The 15,783-nt window shown below is 33.3% G+C and overlaps 1 protein-coding gene across 2 annotated transcripts in view; it reads left to right on the top strand.

Moving 5' to 3' along the window:
• The window catches only part of hrm (hermes), a 238,265-nt gene that overhangs the window by 133,289 nt on the left and 89,193 nt on the right, over positions 1-15,783 (top strand). Inside the window, exon 1 of one of the 2 annotated variants that reach the window (XM_067052505.1) lies at positions 14,799-14,865. The exons of the other annotated variant lie outside the window; for it this stretch is intronic. Within the exon in view, the coding sequence (XP_066908606.1) occupies positions 14,814-14,865 (52 nt within the window). The 5' untranslated portion in view covers positions 14,799-14,813. Of the gene's footprint in view, positions 1-14,798; positions 14,866-15,783 lie in introns of those variants that run through there. 2 annotated transcript variants of the gene reach the window in all.

Below are 15,783 nucleotides of genomic sequence, written 5' to 3'. Positions count from 1 at the left end.
TTTAAACATTTTATCTGAGCGTACTAGTACTGGTACTGGACTGGTATTTGGTAGGGGAAACAAGCCCGGCAAGTGGGCCTGGGGGCCTTTTTGCCAACCCCTGGCGGCTACCTAGGTTGCCGCCGCGTACTAACCAAGATTCAGGTGGAAAATGAATGTTTAACGGCCCCAGGTGGGAATCGAACCCACAACGTCCCACAACCTGCGCCCCAATCCGCACAGCCGTCACGTCCCTTTATCTGAGTGTAAATTGGTTTTTAAGATTGTTCTTGAGGAGGGCCGAATTGGCCGAAACGTTGGACTTAATAAAATAAAGAATGTTTTGATACTTTAGTTTGGATTCTATTGATTTTATCTAAACAGTAATAACCAGTCTCGATAAAGTGAAAGGATTCCCTTTTCACTTTCGAATATAACCTTAGACCTCACTTTATCAACAATACACTATTTAAACCTACCTCAGATATCAGGTTTGTATATTTTCATATATTTCTAATTTTATTTCAGTTTACTTATTTATTCATTTTAGTTTTTAAAAACCCATCAAATCAAAAATATATTATTTATCTCATATATAATTATTTTGTCCATAAATTAATTCTGCTTAAAATGCTGGTTCAAATTTTTTGTGTTTCTGATTTGAAATTAATTGTTTAATTGATATTTTCTGATATATAGGTAGCATAATACCTTTTTATTATTATGTTATTTTATTTATTACTCTAAGACTCTGAACCCCACTTTTTACTTTTTTTATATTATTATTCTTAAGGGACTTGTGCTAGATTCTTTACTAACAAATAATCCATCAGTATTATTTTACAGTGAGGGATTTATAATCAAACAAATAGCTTTCTCCTGAAATATAATCTTCATCTTTGCTCTATTGGATCGTGCTGGTGAATTTATGAGGGAGGCTTTGGAATTGATCTGTTTGTATCCAAATAGGATAAATAAATGAGGAGGTTAGGGCGTGCTCTAAGTAATTGGCGAGGAGCGAACCCTATCGTCAAATTGGCCTATCATTTTGCCACCCAGGCAACCTAATGTAGTTTAGATTCTCTTTGCCTCTTCAATTGAATCTCGGAGCTCTTTGGAGTATCGTAGGTATCCTCCTATATTCTTTTAATTTTTGTTTAAAATTCTTTAATAATTTATAATAATATTTATTACCAAAATCTATAAAATAATTTACTGTTAGGACAAAATGGGATGGGATAAATATAGTAGAAATGTACAAAAATAAGTGAAACTTATTTTTTATTTGTGGCGTTTCGGCCTAAATTTTAGGGCCTTGTCAGTGCTGAAAAACAAATCAATATAACAGTAATATAGCGAAAAGAAAAATAAATTAATAAGATACGGAATAATACTATAATATGGTAATATATAATATTGAACTAGTAAAATATTATTCAAATAGATAACAAGTATTAAATGTATTAGTAAATAAAATAGATATTATTGGAACGAGTTGACCGTGTGAAGTAGATTGTAGGAAGATAGTAAAAGAAAACTATTTATTATTAACCTGAACAATAAATAGTTTTCTTTTACTATTTTGATATCTTTATTGACCGCCGCTCGGACTATCTTTCTACAAAATAAATATTAAAATCAAACATTGGTCTATATAAATAATGAAAAACAAATTTGATGAAAAAAGGAAATATGTACATAAATATAAAGGAAACGATACACATAATATAGTGATCATATGTTATCATTATCCATCAAGTTACTTTCATTTTTTACTTCGAGAACTGTTTGTTTTATATTATATATATATATAGTTTTTTCATTTATATTTTTATTGCTTAATTCTTACGGTTTCAATATTATATATTTCCTTCATATAGAGAACGTGGTAGCCTAGTGAGTAAGATGCTTTGCTACTAACTCTTGAGACCCAGTTCTTATCGGGCTTTAGCACATAATTATTTATTCTGTAATTGTAGCCGTGAGTCAATCCTGTGGGCTCGGGATCACTCCGGGGTACACCCATCCTGTATAAAGTTTGCACTCTTAATTAGGGAAAGATCTAGTGGTTGTGCGTGATCTTAAAAAAAATCACATCCCTGTTCAATTGTTGTTCAAAAATCAGTATTTCCTTACAAAGTACTGAACCCCTGACTCTTCGTGGATTATAGTGTTACAAATTTACTATTATTTTCGAAGTTTCATTTGTTTCCGTAAATTTCTACTCCATCGACCGCACTCCGACATGTTGAATGTATGGTCATCAACAAATTATCATTTTAAAATTGAATTGTTTAAGAAAAAATATTTTACTTTCTCTATTTGTCAAGTTAAAAAAAATGAATATATCTACTCTTTTTTTTAATGTAAAATATTGAAAAGTATTATTATAATATAAAAATATTACGTTAAATATTTGGACCGAAAAAGGATGAGATAATGTAAGCATTTACGCAACGCTGAATTCTGGGTAATTATAATTCAGGTTATTGCATTGCAGCGAATAAGATGGGCGTGTAAGGTTGTAGGGCTTAGTGACGAGCGAACCCCTAAGATGTTAATAAACTGTGAACCGACTGATATTAGACCGAAAAGTAGGTGGGAGCATCGCAGTAAGACTGGTTTAATAGATTTGTGTTTAGAGCGACGTCATTTAACTGATGTATGTAGAGAAGGTTTGGTGGCATCGGTATCGAATCTTCGAGTTCGCTAAGCCTTTCTTATTTTTATTATTATTCATCGTTTTTATAAAATTAATTCTGATTCCTTTTATTTTTCAGGTAAGGACCAAAAGCTATTTATATGACTGAAGCGTGAAGTAGTTACCCTTACATCACTATCACAGGTAATAGTTTAAAAAAATATAAATGAATAAGGTATTACATTTATACCGTAAAAACTTAATAAATTTTTAAAACTATTTTAGGATGAAGTGATTTACGGAAAAATATATGTTAGGTGTAGCGATTTTTTCCCTTTATTATCGATTTTTTTTTTAATCCCCTTTTTCGCCCCTTAGTGTACTGTATTTGTTATGTGTAATTATTTCTGTTTTCATTAAGTAAAAAATTACTACATCTGTCATGCCACAGCCCTTGGACGGTCAGAGGTGCAGTACTTCGTAAATAGTACTCTTACTATACCAACGGTTGTGCAAAGAGGTGATTTGGTGAAAATCACGCTCGACCATCTGAGTCTTACGCAATTAAGTATACCGACTTTATGAGGCTGTTTGGACCCCGGCTACAGGTCACAGATGATAATTATATACCACAGGCGGATTCCGACCCTGGTTCCTTGGAGTTGGTAGTCCATTGACCTCATTAGGTTTTGTAATTCTTCTTTATTTATACTTTTCCTACCTACATCTTATTTTTATTTTCTATAATTTTCTTTGTTCTTTTTCATATAAATTTTCACATATTTTAAATCATAATTTGTCACATCTAAATTAAGTTTTATTTCATGTTATTTATTTTCTTACTTTGCTATATTTTACCTACTATACTTTTTTACTTTTTCGGCCAAGACTGATTAGAGTCCTATACTGCCCTTTTTGGGGGTCAAAGTTCTTCATTTTGTGGGACCGCCACTCAATGAAAAAAGTCAACATCCCAGGCCGGTTTCGAACCGGCACCGCCAATAGACATCAAAAATTGGCAGGACTGTGTCTTAACCACTGAGCTACGGGCGGCCCAAATAATACCTTATTTTATTGTTTGTATCTTTTTTAACCTTGATGAACGAGGGCAACGAGGGGCGAAACGTTACCTCACACATAAATATTTTTATTACTATTTTAGTTTTTCCTTTGACTGCACCCTGCCCATGTTCATTTTGTAATCATTTGGTTAGTTTTTTATTGTTTAATGTTGTGTCAGATTGTTTACCTGTATATGTTAGTTGGCTTCTAAATTGTATGTATGATGATAATAATGATATAATTTTGTTCGTTACGTTACGTTAGTTATTCATAATTGGCTGATTGCTTGGCTAGTTGAAATATGAGTTGAAGGCAGAAGACAAAATGCTAATTAATACGTAGTGAGGAGTTAAATGCCCCTGGGCAAACATTCCATCATGATAACGAACAGTATGCTTGCCGAGTGACGTAGTTGTGTTTGTTCAGGTACTGTTTCATATCCTAGCTATGTGTTTGTTGGGCGTCTCTTGTATATACATTGGGTTTCCCAATGCACAGGTTCATCACCTTAATCTCAACAATTTTTGAATTTTGGTTTGATTTTTACTGAATCATAACTTTAGATGAAGGAGTATAAATGGAGGGGATGAGCTGTCCAGACCAATTAAGGCCTAGATAGCGGAGTTTTTTTTTATTATACTTGCTCTGTATCTGGTTGCTGAAATATATTTTTTCGTTATCAAAAATTTTATCTGAACAAATATAAATCAACATTTAATACATTTATTTTGATATGTATTCTAAAAAATATTTTTCCCACGAAGATAAATGTACTGCACTTCTTTGTAGGACATTCAACTAGTTTTAATTTAAGTACTGTCAGGCATCTGTGCGCCTTATAGTTCCTGAGATATAACTTTTCATAAATCAAATATTTTGTCCGAACATCTAGAACTTAACATTTTGTGAATTTATTTTAGCAAAGATCATGAAAACTACAATTGTTAAGAAGGTAAACCTCAATAAAGTACTTTATATAGTATGTAATTTGAATATTAATGGACATCTGTACGTCTCTACGATGTACTGTCTGAGAACATCTGTAAATCTCATGGCTCCAGAGAAAGAGATTTCGCACAATAAATTCGCTGTTGTATTAATGAATATGAGTGATAAATGATGTATTAGGTTTTTTTAGTGTTGTTGGTAGTTTTAAAGACATAACTCGAAATTTTTTGTTAAATTCAGTCCAAATTTTCTTAGACTGGTGGTCAATTTGCCTTTCAGGATACTTGGTGTCTCCGATTTCTTTCATCACTTTTATTTTATTAATTTCATTCTATACAATTATTTACTTTATATCATTCTGTTTATGTTTTATTTTTTGTATTCATTGGTTGTTATCTTGTTCTTTGTTCTTAGCCCTGATGAAGGCTAGGAATTCTGGCCGAAACGTTGGCACCATTAAATAAGTTATTTCAACTTATTTGTGTTATATTTTGACCGCACCCTTATTACACGCGGTCGATCAGTGATTTTCTAGTATTTAAAAAAAAAATCTTTTTTTTTTTTTCGTCGCCATCTTCAATCATCATAAGAAATTATGTGTGGTATCTATTTATAGACAATATCCTACAAAAAATGGTTTAAGATTTTAGTTTTAAGAATCAGTAACAAAATAACGGCCGAAAAACTATACGATTCCCTCCTCCTCATTATGTTATAGTAACTGTATATGTATAATAAAGAGTACGTGGCCATATTAATATCGATGGATACTACAGTCTCAATGTAGTACCACGTGATGTGTTGGACTGCCCGAAGCGCTAACTATTGACCAATGAAGACTTAATTACTCAACCCTATATTTGTGTAGCAGTGGTACAACATGGCTCCTATCTTTGTTCCCTCTGCTGGCGCATATTAGACCTATATTTATTTTACATTTTACTATTTGACCCAGCAATGCTTCGCTATTGCTATGTTTTGAGGATCTATATAGATTTATATAGCCCATATCAAAGCCTCGATTAAACCTTCGAATTCCTCTCGTATCCAATCCTTACAATAAAAAATCCTTCGTTTAATTCTCAATGCTCCTTACTTTGTCACAAATAAAATCATCCATAAAGACCTAAATGTTCCTTAATGTTCATTATAAACTGGGTGGCCACGAGTCCTGCTAATGTAAAATGTCATTAGAGTGCTACCAATGGGCAGTTGCTCTACACGCCTGTAACACTCCATTTAACTAAGATCAAATTTACTGAATGTATTATATAATATACAGTTGTAAATTTCAATAAAGATATTTAAAAAAAAAAGATTTATATTGGGCAAAATTGATGGTTTGATTTATATTATTGTATTTAGTTAAATAAAACTTATACGTATACTTTATTATGATGATCTGGTAACATAAATTGTACCTATAAATGCTATGATATTAGTTTTTAGCTTCTCAAGATCAAAGTTGAAAAATAGAAATTCAGCTTCTAACGCTTCTATTAGCTTCTAACGTAGGGATTGCATAAAATGCATCGGAGTTATGGACGATTATAATTACTCCCTGAATTAAAATAAATAAAAATTAACTTAAAAATAATAATAATAAACAAATATATAAATAAAGGAAATACTTTCATGATTTGTAGTAATAAAAATATATATAAATATTTTTAATATTTATTTATTGCTGTTTACAATTGTACATTATAATACATTTAGTAGATCTGATCTAAGTTAAATTGGAGTGTTACAGGCGTGTAGAGAAACTACCCATTGGTAGCACTCTAATGACATTTTACATTAGCTGGTCTCGTGGCCATCTTCTTTTCAAGCGCCTCGGAGGATTGTTAGGAATGGAAGACGATGCAAGATTATAAACTAGGGGGTTTGAGTGGTTAGAGAGTTTATAATGATAGGAGTGATATCTGGTTCGGGCTAGATCGGTTACATAGAGAACATTAAGGTCTTTATGTATGATTTTATTTGTGACAACGTAAGGAGCATTGAGGATTTTACGAAGGATTTTGGATTGTAAGGATTGGATACGAGAGGAATTGGAAGGTTTTGTGGAGCCCCAAAGCTCAACTCCATGTGTCCAGATTGGCCTTATTAATAAAAATATGATTTTTTTTTTTCGGTTGGCTCTAGAGACCTTGTAGATCTTTGGCCGCCCGGACCAGCCTTCTCCAGTCAGCCTGTCTCGGCCTACTGCTTTCTAGTCCGCTTCAGGAAGCTTTTTCGTATCTTATTTGATTCTGTTTATCCATCTGGTCTATTTTTCCTACTGTACTGGCGTTCATTGTTGTGTAGAGGCGTCCTGATGGATTTCTTCGAGCTACATGTCCCGCCCATCTTAACCTCCTTGCCTTCATATCATATGATACTGACTGACCAGTCTCTGCAAGTAGTTCCCTGTTAGATCTTCTCCTCCTTGTGCTAAGGCTCTTATCCCAGTCCTGTAATGATAATTCATATCTCTCAATTCTGGTTTGCGAGTGTCTAGGTCTCGCAGTCGTATATGTGATTCTATAAAACAAATATAATCAAATAAAACTGATTGAATAATAAGAAATAATTTATTTATAAGACAAAGAAAATTAAATTGAAGTAACAATAAAATAAATACACATTCACACCTATATACAATATTCACATTCTTCACTGATAGTTCTGAAGGCAAATAGTAGGAGCTTTTTTTACAGTTTGTTCCATATCAAGTACTAAGAATATGTTCTGTTATTTCAAAACCAATGTTTTAAAAAAAATGGCTAATTGAATTAATTAAAAATAAAATACATTTTCAAGCAATTGATTGCGCTTTATGTTCTGTTTGAAAATCATTTAATCTCTACATTGACTATACAACAGGCACCTTAAATGACTTTCAGTAGGTGTTTTAACTATTCAATTTTATTATAGAAAAGCTAAAAATTGCTCAAATGCAGACATTTGACAACATCTTTCAGAAAAACTACTCACCAAAAAAACAAAGTATTCATATGTTTTCAAATTATAGTAAATTTGCTATATTTTGAAACAGAATACTTACATGTGAAGGAGGCATCTGGTGCATAAGAAATAATAAAGAATTAGATGGTGTTTATGGATGTGTGAAGATATTGTACGATTTATAGGTACAGAAGATTTAGCCGGATTGGACATGTGGAAAGGTTACCCGACGAAAAATGGTGAAGAAGATCACAAAAGAAATCTTCACCAGGAAAAGAAAGAGAGGACTCTCTAGGAGGACCTGGCAAAAGGATCTCAGGAGGATTGGAGTGGCTGGCAGGAGAAGGGTGCTGAAGAAAGAGTGGACTCGAATTGTCCTGAAGGCCAAAGCCCATCTCAGACTGTTGATCCAAAAAATAAGACGAATAATATTTAATGTTTTAGAGTTCCCGAGAAACAGTTTATCAAAATATTTTGTGAATTTATTTCTATAAAAAAAAAATATATATGTTAAATCTGCACCCATGAAGGATTAGGGATGCTGTACTTTGTGGGAAGCACTGTTACTAGACAAACGATTGTGCAAGGAAGTGATTTAGTCAGAACCACGCTCGGTCGCCACATTTTTACCCAATTAAGGAAGGAAAGCCGTAATTATCTGCCACAACTGGATTCGAACCCGGGTTCTTGGAGTTCACTATAGCACAGTGCCTTACCAATGAGCTACCCACTCCTATTTCATGAATATATTTCGCTATACTCGAGACCAGAATATCCTTGAACTGCTAAGAAAATTACAACAGCCTTGGGTAGTAAAAGGTCTTACGGAGGTAAATGCTAATCGATTATTATACAGCATTATAATCTTATGAAATAAATAATTACTGTAAGAGTATATCCACGAAATCGATATTAAATTGATGCAATTACTATCGAGTGTAAGCTAATGTGCCTGTTGGAATTAACATAATTGCTACATACAACTTCATAAACAACATCTTCAATTTTTTCTTTCCCCTTTACTTTAAAGCAGAGGTTTCAGACAAACGCATGTTAGACATGGTGTCCCGGGACGCAAAAAATTAGATTAAAATTTTTTAGGTTTTCTTGATTGTTATAAATTGGATTGAATTACTATGAATAGATTCATGAGCTATGTATATTTCCATGTTTTTATTATTCCAACACGTTGCAGTGTCCGTGGTCACAAGCAGTTGTTTAATCCAATTTTTTTAGGTATTAATAAAAAAACAAATTCAATATTAATGACGTTATTACTGTAATGAAAAAAGTTTGGATATCAGGTCCATTTATTGATCTGGTCTAGTACCAACTCTATTTATTAACCGGAAATAAATAATTTGAAAATTCATGAATTTAAATATTGTAGTCTATTAATGGTTAAAATATCACATATTCAAATTCACTACCTAATATTCCTTCTAGGTACATAAGTAATAGCGGAAAATCGGTTTCGCTCCTTCGATATGGAACTCATTACGACCAAGTTTTTTTTTTTTACCGCACCCGGACCATATTCCATTCATCTATTCACACGGTCAATCAACAATCTTCCAGTCCATAATTTTTTTTTTCCGAATCCTCTAAAACAGAAATAAAAAGTGAATTAGTAAGTGCATTACTGTGAAAAAAGAAAAGTAATTCGTGTTGTGTCTTACCTTTTACTACCTTTGGTATTGTAAGGTTACCTGTTATATTTAATTTTACATATGAGCTATCCATTCAAGGAGCTATTTTGAGTCCGGAGGTGAGGGGCCTCCTCGTGTTGTATCGCATAGAAGATAAAAATAAAAATAAAAAGTGAAAATAAAAATAATATAGACGATAGATAATGGTGAAATAATAAGAGAAACAGTCAGAAATCGAAAAAAAGTGTGAGGGAGAGGGTTGGGGTGCATCAGAAGATGGAGCTATGAGGTGATGTTAATAGGGTTTTTGGAACCTTTCCTGCCCTGCCACCTCGCAGGAAGGGGGGATGGGGTGATAGACTGGAATACTGGATTGAAGGAAGCAGGGAGACTGTCGAAGAATTTAATGTGTCTCCGTGTGATGTGTTGTTGTACAGTTTCTAACTGTAGTTCGTTATGAATGTGTGCCATGTTACGTCTTTCCAGAGATGTCCCTCGACATATCTTCTGTAGTGTGCTGTTTTGGTATTGTTGTAGTGATTTCAGAACTGTTGGGTAAAGATAGTGTAGTAGTGGTGCGGCGAGAGGGAGTGATGGTCGTAGTATTACTTTGTAGATGAGTAATTTGAGTCTGAGTGACAGCCCTGGTGAGTAGATGAGGTGTTTAAGTTGGTATGATGTTGTCTTGACGATTTGTATTCTGTTCTGTATGTGTGCAGTGAAAGATAGATGATAAACAGATAAGTATTGCAGGTAACCTTAAAATACCACAGGTAGAAAAAGGTAATACTCAACACGATTTATTGTTTTCCCCACAATAAAGCATCCACTAATTTATTCTGTTTTAGAGGGATCGGGAAAAAAATTCGGAGCCTAAATGGGGAAATACTTAACTAAGTTTTCTTTCATTAGGCAATTTCCAAATTTTTATTATAAGACTGATTAAAAAAAAAAAAAAAATTAAAAATAAATAAATAATTTCAGGGACAACTGATATACTACTATTCCCTTTTTCAACTTGAATAAGAAGAGGAAAATCCTTTAAAAACAATAACACGGGTAACCAAGCAACCAAATAAACATAGAAACGACAAGAAAAAACTGTGTAGTGTTTCTCTTACCCACCACCGGCAGCACTCGTGATAATTTTGGACAACAAAAATTATGGCTCCGGTAAAATTTTCTCAACTTTGAGAATCTTTTGAAATGTTTCTAGAATTTTTACTTTAATTTATTTTTAAATATATAAAGATTTTTTCGGATTAAGAGGTTAGGGCCAGTCCACAGTTTTGTTAATCAGGTTACCAAGGTTACCTGAAACTGCCCAATTCAAATAACTCATTCACTCACATACCCATGCGCTATTTTTCGATATTTTGGCTTAACCGCTAACCTGTACATTACAATTTAAAATACCATTACGAATCGCGTATTATTATGCGAGTTAACAAGAACAGAGAGTTTGTTTGATAAGAGAAACCGTAGGCCATGAAGAGGAGTAGAAAGCGAACGTTGTTTAAACGACTGCTAATTACATCGGAGTAATTCCGACCCGAACGGAAGCCTAACTTTCTCCGCCATTATCGTCCGGGTGCAACAGGATCTTGTATTATTGTTGCCATCGTTCGGTGCACAGTGGGGGAAAGTGTGAAAAAAATAAATGTGTCTTATCATATTGATGAGTGTGGTTTCTTATACTCAAATACCGTAATGGTTCTTCCATCAAACAATATTTGTGAGCCGTAGATCTATCTTACAGACGTTATTTCGCCATTGCGAAAAAATTAGTTTTGACTAGTTGATTTTTTATTTTATTTTATCATGTACAAATTGTAGTTTTGTTTCTTGAATTATTTTTTTCAAAATTTTTAGGGCCACTTCCGAAAAATTCTTTTTTGTACATTTTCGATAGTCCAGAAAAAATGAGCTTTGACTATTTTCTCATAAAAGTGTACATATTGGAGCAATTTTTTTGTAAGTTTCATTGACGTATGAAGTCAGGGGATTTGTTGGAACGTGTATCGAAAACAAGTTGAGAACATTAATCAAATTTTAATGCTGGAAAAAAATCCATTTAATTCAGCACCCTAAATAACATAGGAATTCATCAGAATCACAGAAGATTTAAACAATTTAGAGGTTTATCCTAACCTTAAGAAACCAAAACCTCACTCCTCCGAAGGTCTGTCGAAAATTTGATTTCAAAATTTTACACGATCCCAACGCTATGAAGTATTTGTATAGTTTATTCTTATTATCAGAACAGGGGAAAACCCGTCTTTACAACGCTACAAAAATATTTGAATTTGTTTAAAGTAAATAAAAGTATAGAATAGAAGTTGAATTAGAAAATTTGTTAACGAATTCACTATCTCCGGCAAGTGAGTAAAAATTTGATATTTTCTATATGAGAACATGATTAGTAGTGCAGTTAGTGTGGAACACAAATAAGCAAACACATATTTATTAGTACCAACGTTTCGGCCAGAATTTCAGGCCTTCATCAGAGCTAAGAATAAAAATAAGATAGCAACCATAATGATTAAATGGAATTAGAGAATGATAAGAAAATAATTTTAAAAAAACAATATAAATACATAAATAGATTTGAAAGAAAATGTATAGTATAAGTAATAGAATAAGATAAAGGCTGTATTAGTAATATAAGAAATATTAAAATTAAGAAAGATAAGTGAGTTAGTAATATATATCAAAAGTATTTAAAATTAAATCTGTACCGCTTCAACTCAGGAAGGGTCAGGGGTTCAGTACTTCAGTACTTTGTAAGGGGGTACTGTTAGACCAACGGTTGTGCAAGGAGGTGATTTGGTCAAAATCACGCTCCACCGCCAGATTTTTACCCAATTAAGGAAGATGGGTGGATCCCAGGATGGTTCTAGAACCCACAAGAGTTGACATTACGGCTACAGTGTCTTAATTATGTTATTTTAATTTAAAATTAAATTTATAATTTAAAAGTGGAAAGGAAAATGTATATGTAATTGAATATGTTTGTAAAATATTAAAATGAAAGAAACAAAATATAAAGCTATAATATAAGCCAAAAGGAATAATTAGTAAATATGACTATATTAAAATGTGGTGAACATAACTTAAAAACGTCGGTAAGAGAGAAAGAATAAGAAAAGAGTAGAGAAAAGAGAAGGGATGTAAAAAAAGAAAGGAAAAAAAATGAAAACATACAGACAGGTGCATGTATCAAGCTCGAGCACAGAGGCCAGTGTAATCTATACCATTAGTCTTAGGGTAGTTGTGTAGATGACGGGCACTGTCGTGTACTGGCAATTTTAACTATAAATTTTCTTATAATTTCTACGTTAACTTATATTATCAAATAAAAAGAACACGTTCCCAAGGAAACATGCACATAATATTTACGAAATACACTTTCATCCAAAGTCCAAATTGTTGAAAATACTGGTCCGATTTAAATTATTTTAGTTTTGGATTTTTATATATATATAAGAGGAAGCAAGGTTAGAAACTAATGGGATTAAATGGTTAGGGAGTTTGCAATGGAAGGAGTGATACCTGGTTAAGGTTAGATCGGTTCCATATGGAACATTAAGGTCTTTATGTATGATTTTATTTGTGACAAAGTAAGGGGCATTGAGGATTTTTGATTATAAGGATTGAATACGAGAGGAATTCGGAGGTTTAGTGGAGCACCAAAGCTCGATTCCATATGTCCAGATAGGCCTTATTACAGTCATGTAGTCTTTTGTAATGAATTGGAAGCTTAGACCGTTTATCTGGTAAGTTTCCTTGGATACGAGAGGAATTCAAAGGTTTAATATTAAAATTAAAAATGAAAAAAATAATAATATAGAGAATCAACTAAATATCTATAATTCAAGAATTAGAAATTATTTAAAAATTGAATTAATATAAAATATGAAGAAAAACTTATATGTGCTTAATTAAATATGAATGTATTATATAAACAGAAGTTGTTAAATTAATAATACAATTAAATAAGTTATTATTGTTAATGTTATTCTGGAATTACTAGTGTAAAAACTACCCAACATTAAAAAAGCATTGAGCCAGAGAACAATAACTATGTGTGAGTACCTTGACCCTAGCTAGCAGATAGAGCAGGCATAGGCACGACTTTTCGTCTTTGAGCTTGGCTCTTCACACACAGACACAGACACACTTATGCTTGCTATACATTCCATATTGCGAGCAGCCCTATTTAAAGTCTTGTTAAATGTAAAATGCATTAGTCACCTTCTCAAGTCACGTTCGGGAGAGACTTAAGCTGGCCCCCCAGAAAAGCTACAGGCTCTACCATCTACTAAAATCGCCACAACTCTCATTAAGGCTGAAGCTGCAAATCTATAAGGCCATAATACGACCAACTCTGCTCTATGGTGCACCACTGCTGCGTCACCTCTACCGAACAACGCTCGACAAGCTGCAGAGTTACCAGAATTCCGTCCTCCGGCGAATCGTCCGTGGAACTACTCTACAGAGGGCCAGAAACACCACCATCCACCAGGAACTCCAGCTACCCTCTGTGCCGGAGTATATAGGCCGAAGGCACATCAAATTTTTTGATGGGCTGAAGGCCTGTGCCAATCCGCTTTTCAGAGATATCGCCCCTCCACCAAGACCTGGGAGGTGGCAAAGCACTGTCCCCTTGGTAGACGTCCTCGCCGAGGGAAGGACTTCGGGCTCTGCAGCTTGAAGTCGTCACACCACCACCACCACCAGCCGGAATGGTCCCTCTCCATTCTTTGTAAGCCCCCGGCTATAGAGCCACAAATGTAAAACCGCCTTCAGCGGACTAAGTTTGCTAATCTTATACTGCCGTAAGGCAAAAGGAGACAAATTGTACTATGTATTATATATTATTTGTAACATATAATCCGTATTGTATTTACACTTTATCAATAAAGAGGTTTAGAAAAAAAAAAAAAAAAAAAAATGCATTAGAGCTCCTAGTGGATTCTCTGAGCAACTTGCTTTATAACCTTTCCTTCCAAAACTTCATGCCATTGTTTACTTCTATGTTTTGATTCATTATTATTATTGTCATTCATTGCTTTATTAGTTATAAAAACTTCCAAAACAATACTAACATAATCAAAACAAAAATTACGAGCAAGTAACCTAATACTACTAAACAAATAAAACGGTGACGAGCTCAGCTGGTGTCGTCATTCTCCATTCAACAGACTCTCAATCATGTTATATCATTTTAACATGGTAAAGGAAGGAATTATTTCTTCATTTAACATAAGTTTTCCCATATAACACTGTTAAATCGTGTTAAACTAAAGATCATGAATACCCCTATTCATTTCATCCAGAATAAGGTTTTGCCAAATATTTTTCTACGATCCTTCCTACAGAAATAATAGAACGTGAACTATTGGAGAAGAAGAGATAGCTAATGAGAGCAAACCGCCTCCTCGATAATTGCCTCCCCGTGTATAATAGAGGACTTGAAGGCCTCGCTCTACCTGCTATTGTAGGGAGCTATCAATAGTCTTTGTCGTGAGTGGGCTAGGCACGGGAGGTACCGAGGGAGTACAGTCCTACTCCGGGGCTTCGCCATGTACCTGCCTCCAGGAGGGGAAGAAGAGGACAGCGATTCTCTCTGTCTAGGTAAGCTCTATCTTCTTCTGAAAATATTAAGTTGATTGACTTAAAGGTTATTAATGTTAATTTTTCATGTTTTGTAATTATTTTTTGATAAGAAGATAGTTAACCGTAGATAATATATATATGGGGTGAAGATTGACAGAAAATAACAAAGAACTTATTTAATAGTGCTAATGTCCACTTAGATTTCCGATCTCCTACTTGTAGACCTGATGAAGGCTAGAAACTCTGGCCGAAACGTTGGCACTATTAAATACGTTTTTTCAACTTATGACCGCACACCTAAACATTTTCTCTTCTTATAATTATTTTATTTTTTCCATTACTTTTTGCCAAGGTGTTAAGGTGCAGTTCTTTATATGAATCCAAACTTGATAGATCAACGCATTTCATGGGGATGAAATGGATTTTCTATCTCTATATATATGAAAGAGAGCTGTAGAATCTTTGTCCTCGATAGACTTGGTTATTACTGGACCGATTTACGTTGGTTTTTTTGCTGAATGTTCCATTTCGCCATATGAAGTTTTAAAGATAATGAAATCCCGGAAGTCTCGAAGAAAACATATTTTCGAGAAAATTGAGAGTTTAATATTATGAAATTAGTGAACTCTTTTACTGCTAAAAAATAGTTTACCACTCTTTGGTTCAGTTGTTTGGATAATATTGAAGCACAGTGAGAGTTTTTGTTTCAAAACTATATATGTCACTAAATCTTAATGTTACTTATTATTATCTTTACTTAAACTACTCCAAAGTATGGTATAGATTGGTTGAGTAATGTTGAAGTTATTAATATTTTTTAAAAATAATTATGATTTCAACTTTATAGCATGTTTGGTTCAATTTATGTTATCAAAACATAATAATAAAGTATTTCAAAATGTTTAATTTTAACTAAAAAATATAATAAACTTTAAG

The sequence above is a fragment of the Halyomorpha halys genome, unplaced genomic scaffold (assembly GCF_000696795.3).
Source record: "Halyomorpha halys isolate HHAL.00 unplaced genomic scaffold, Hhal_1.1 Scaffold145.1, whole genome shotgun sequence".
Lineage (NCBI taxonomy): Eukaryota > Metazoa > Arthropoda > Insecta > Hemiptera > Pentatomidae > Halyomorpha > Halyomorpha halys.
This window is presented reverse-complemented; position numbering and strand designations above follow the sequence as displayed.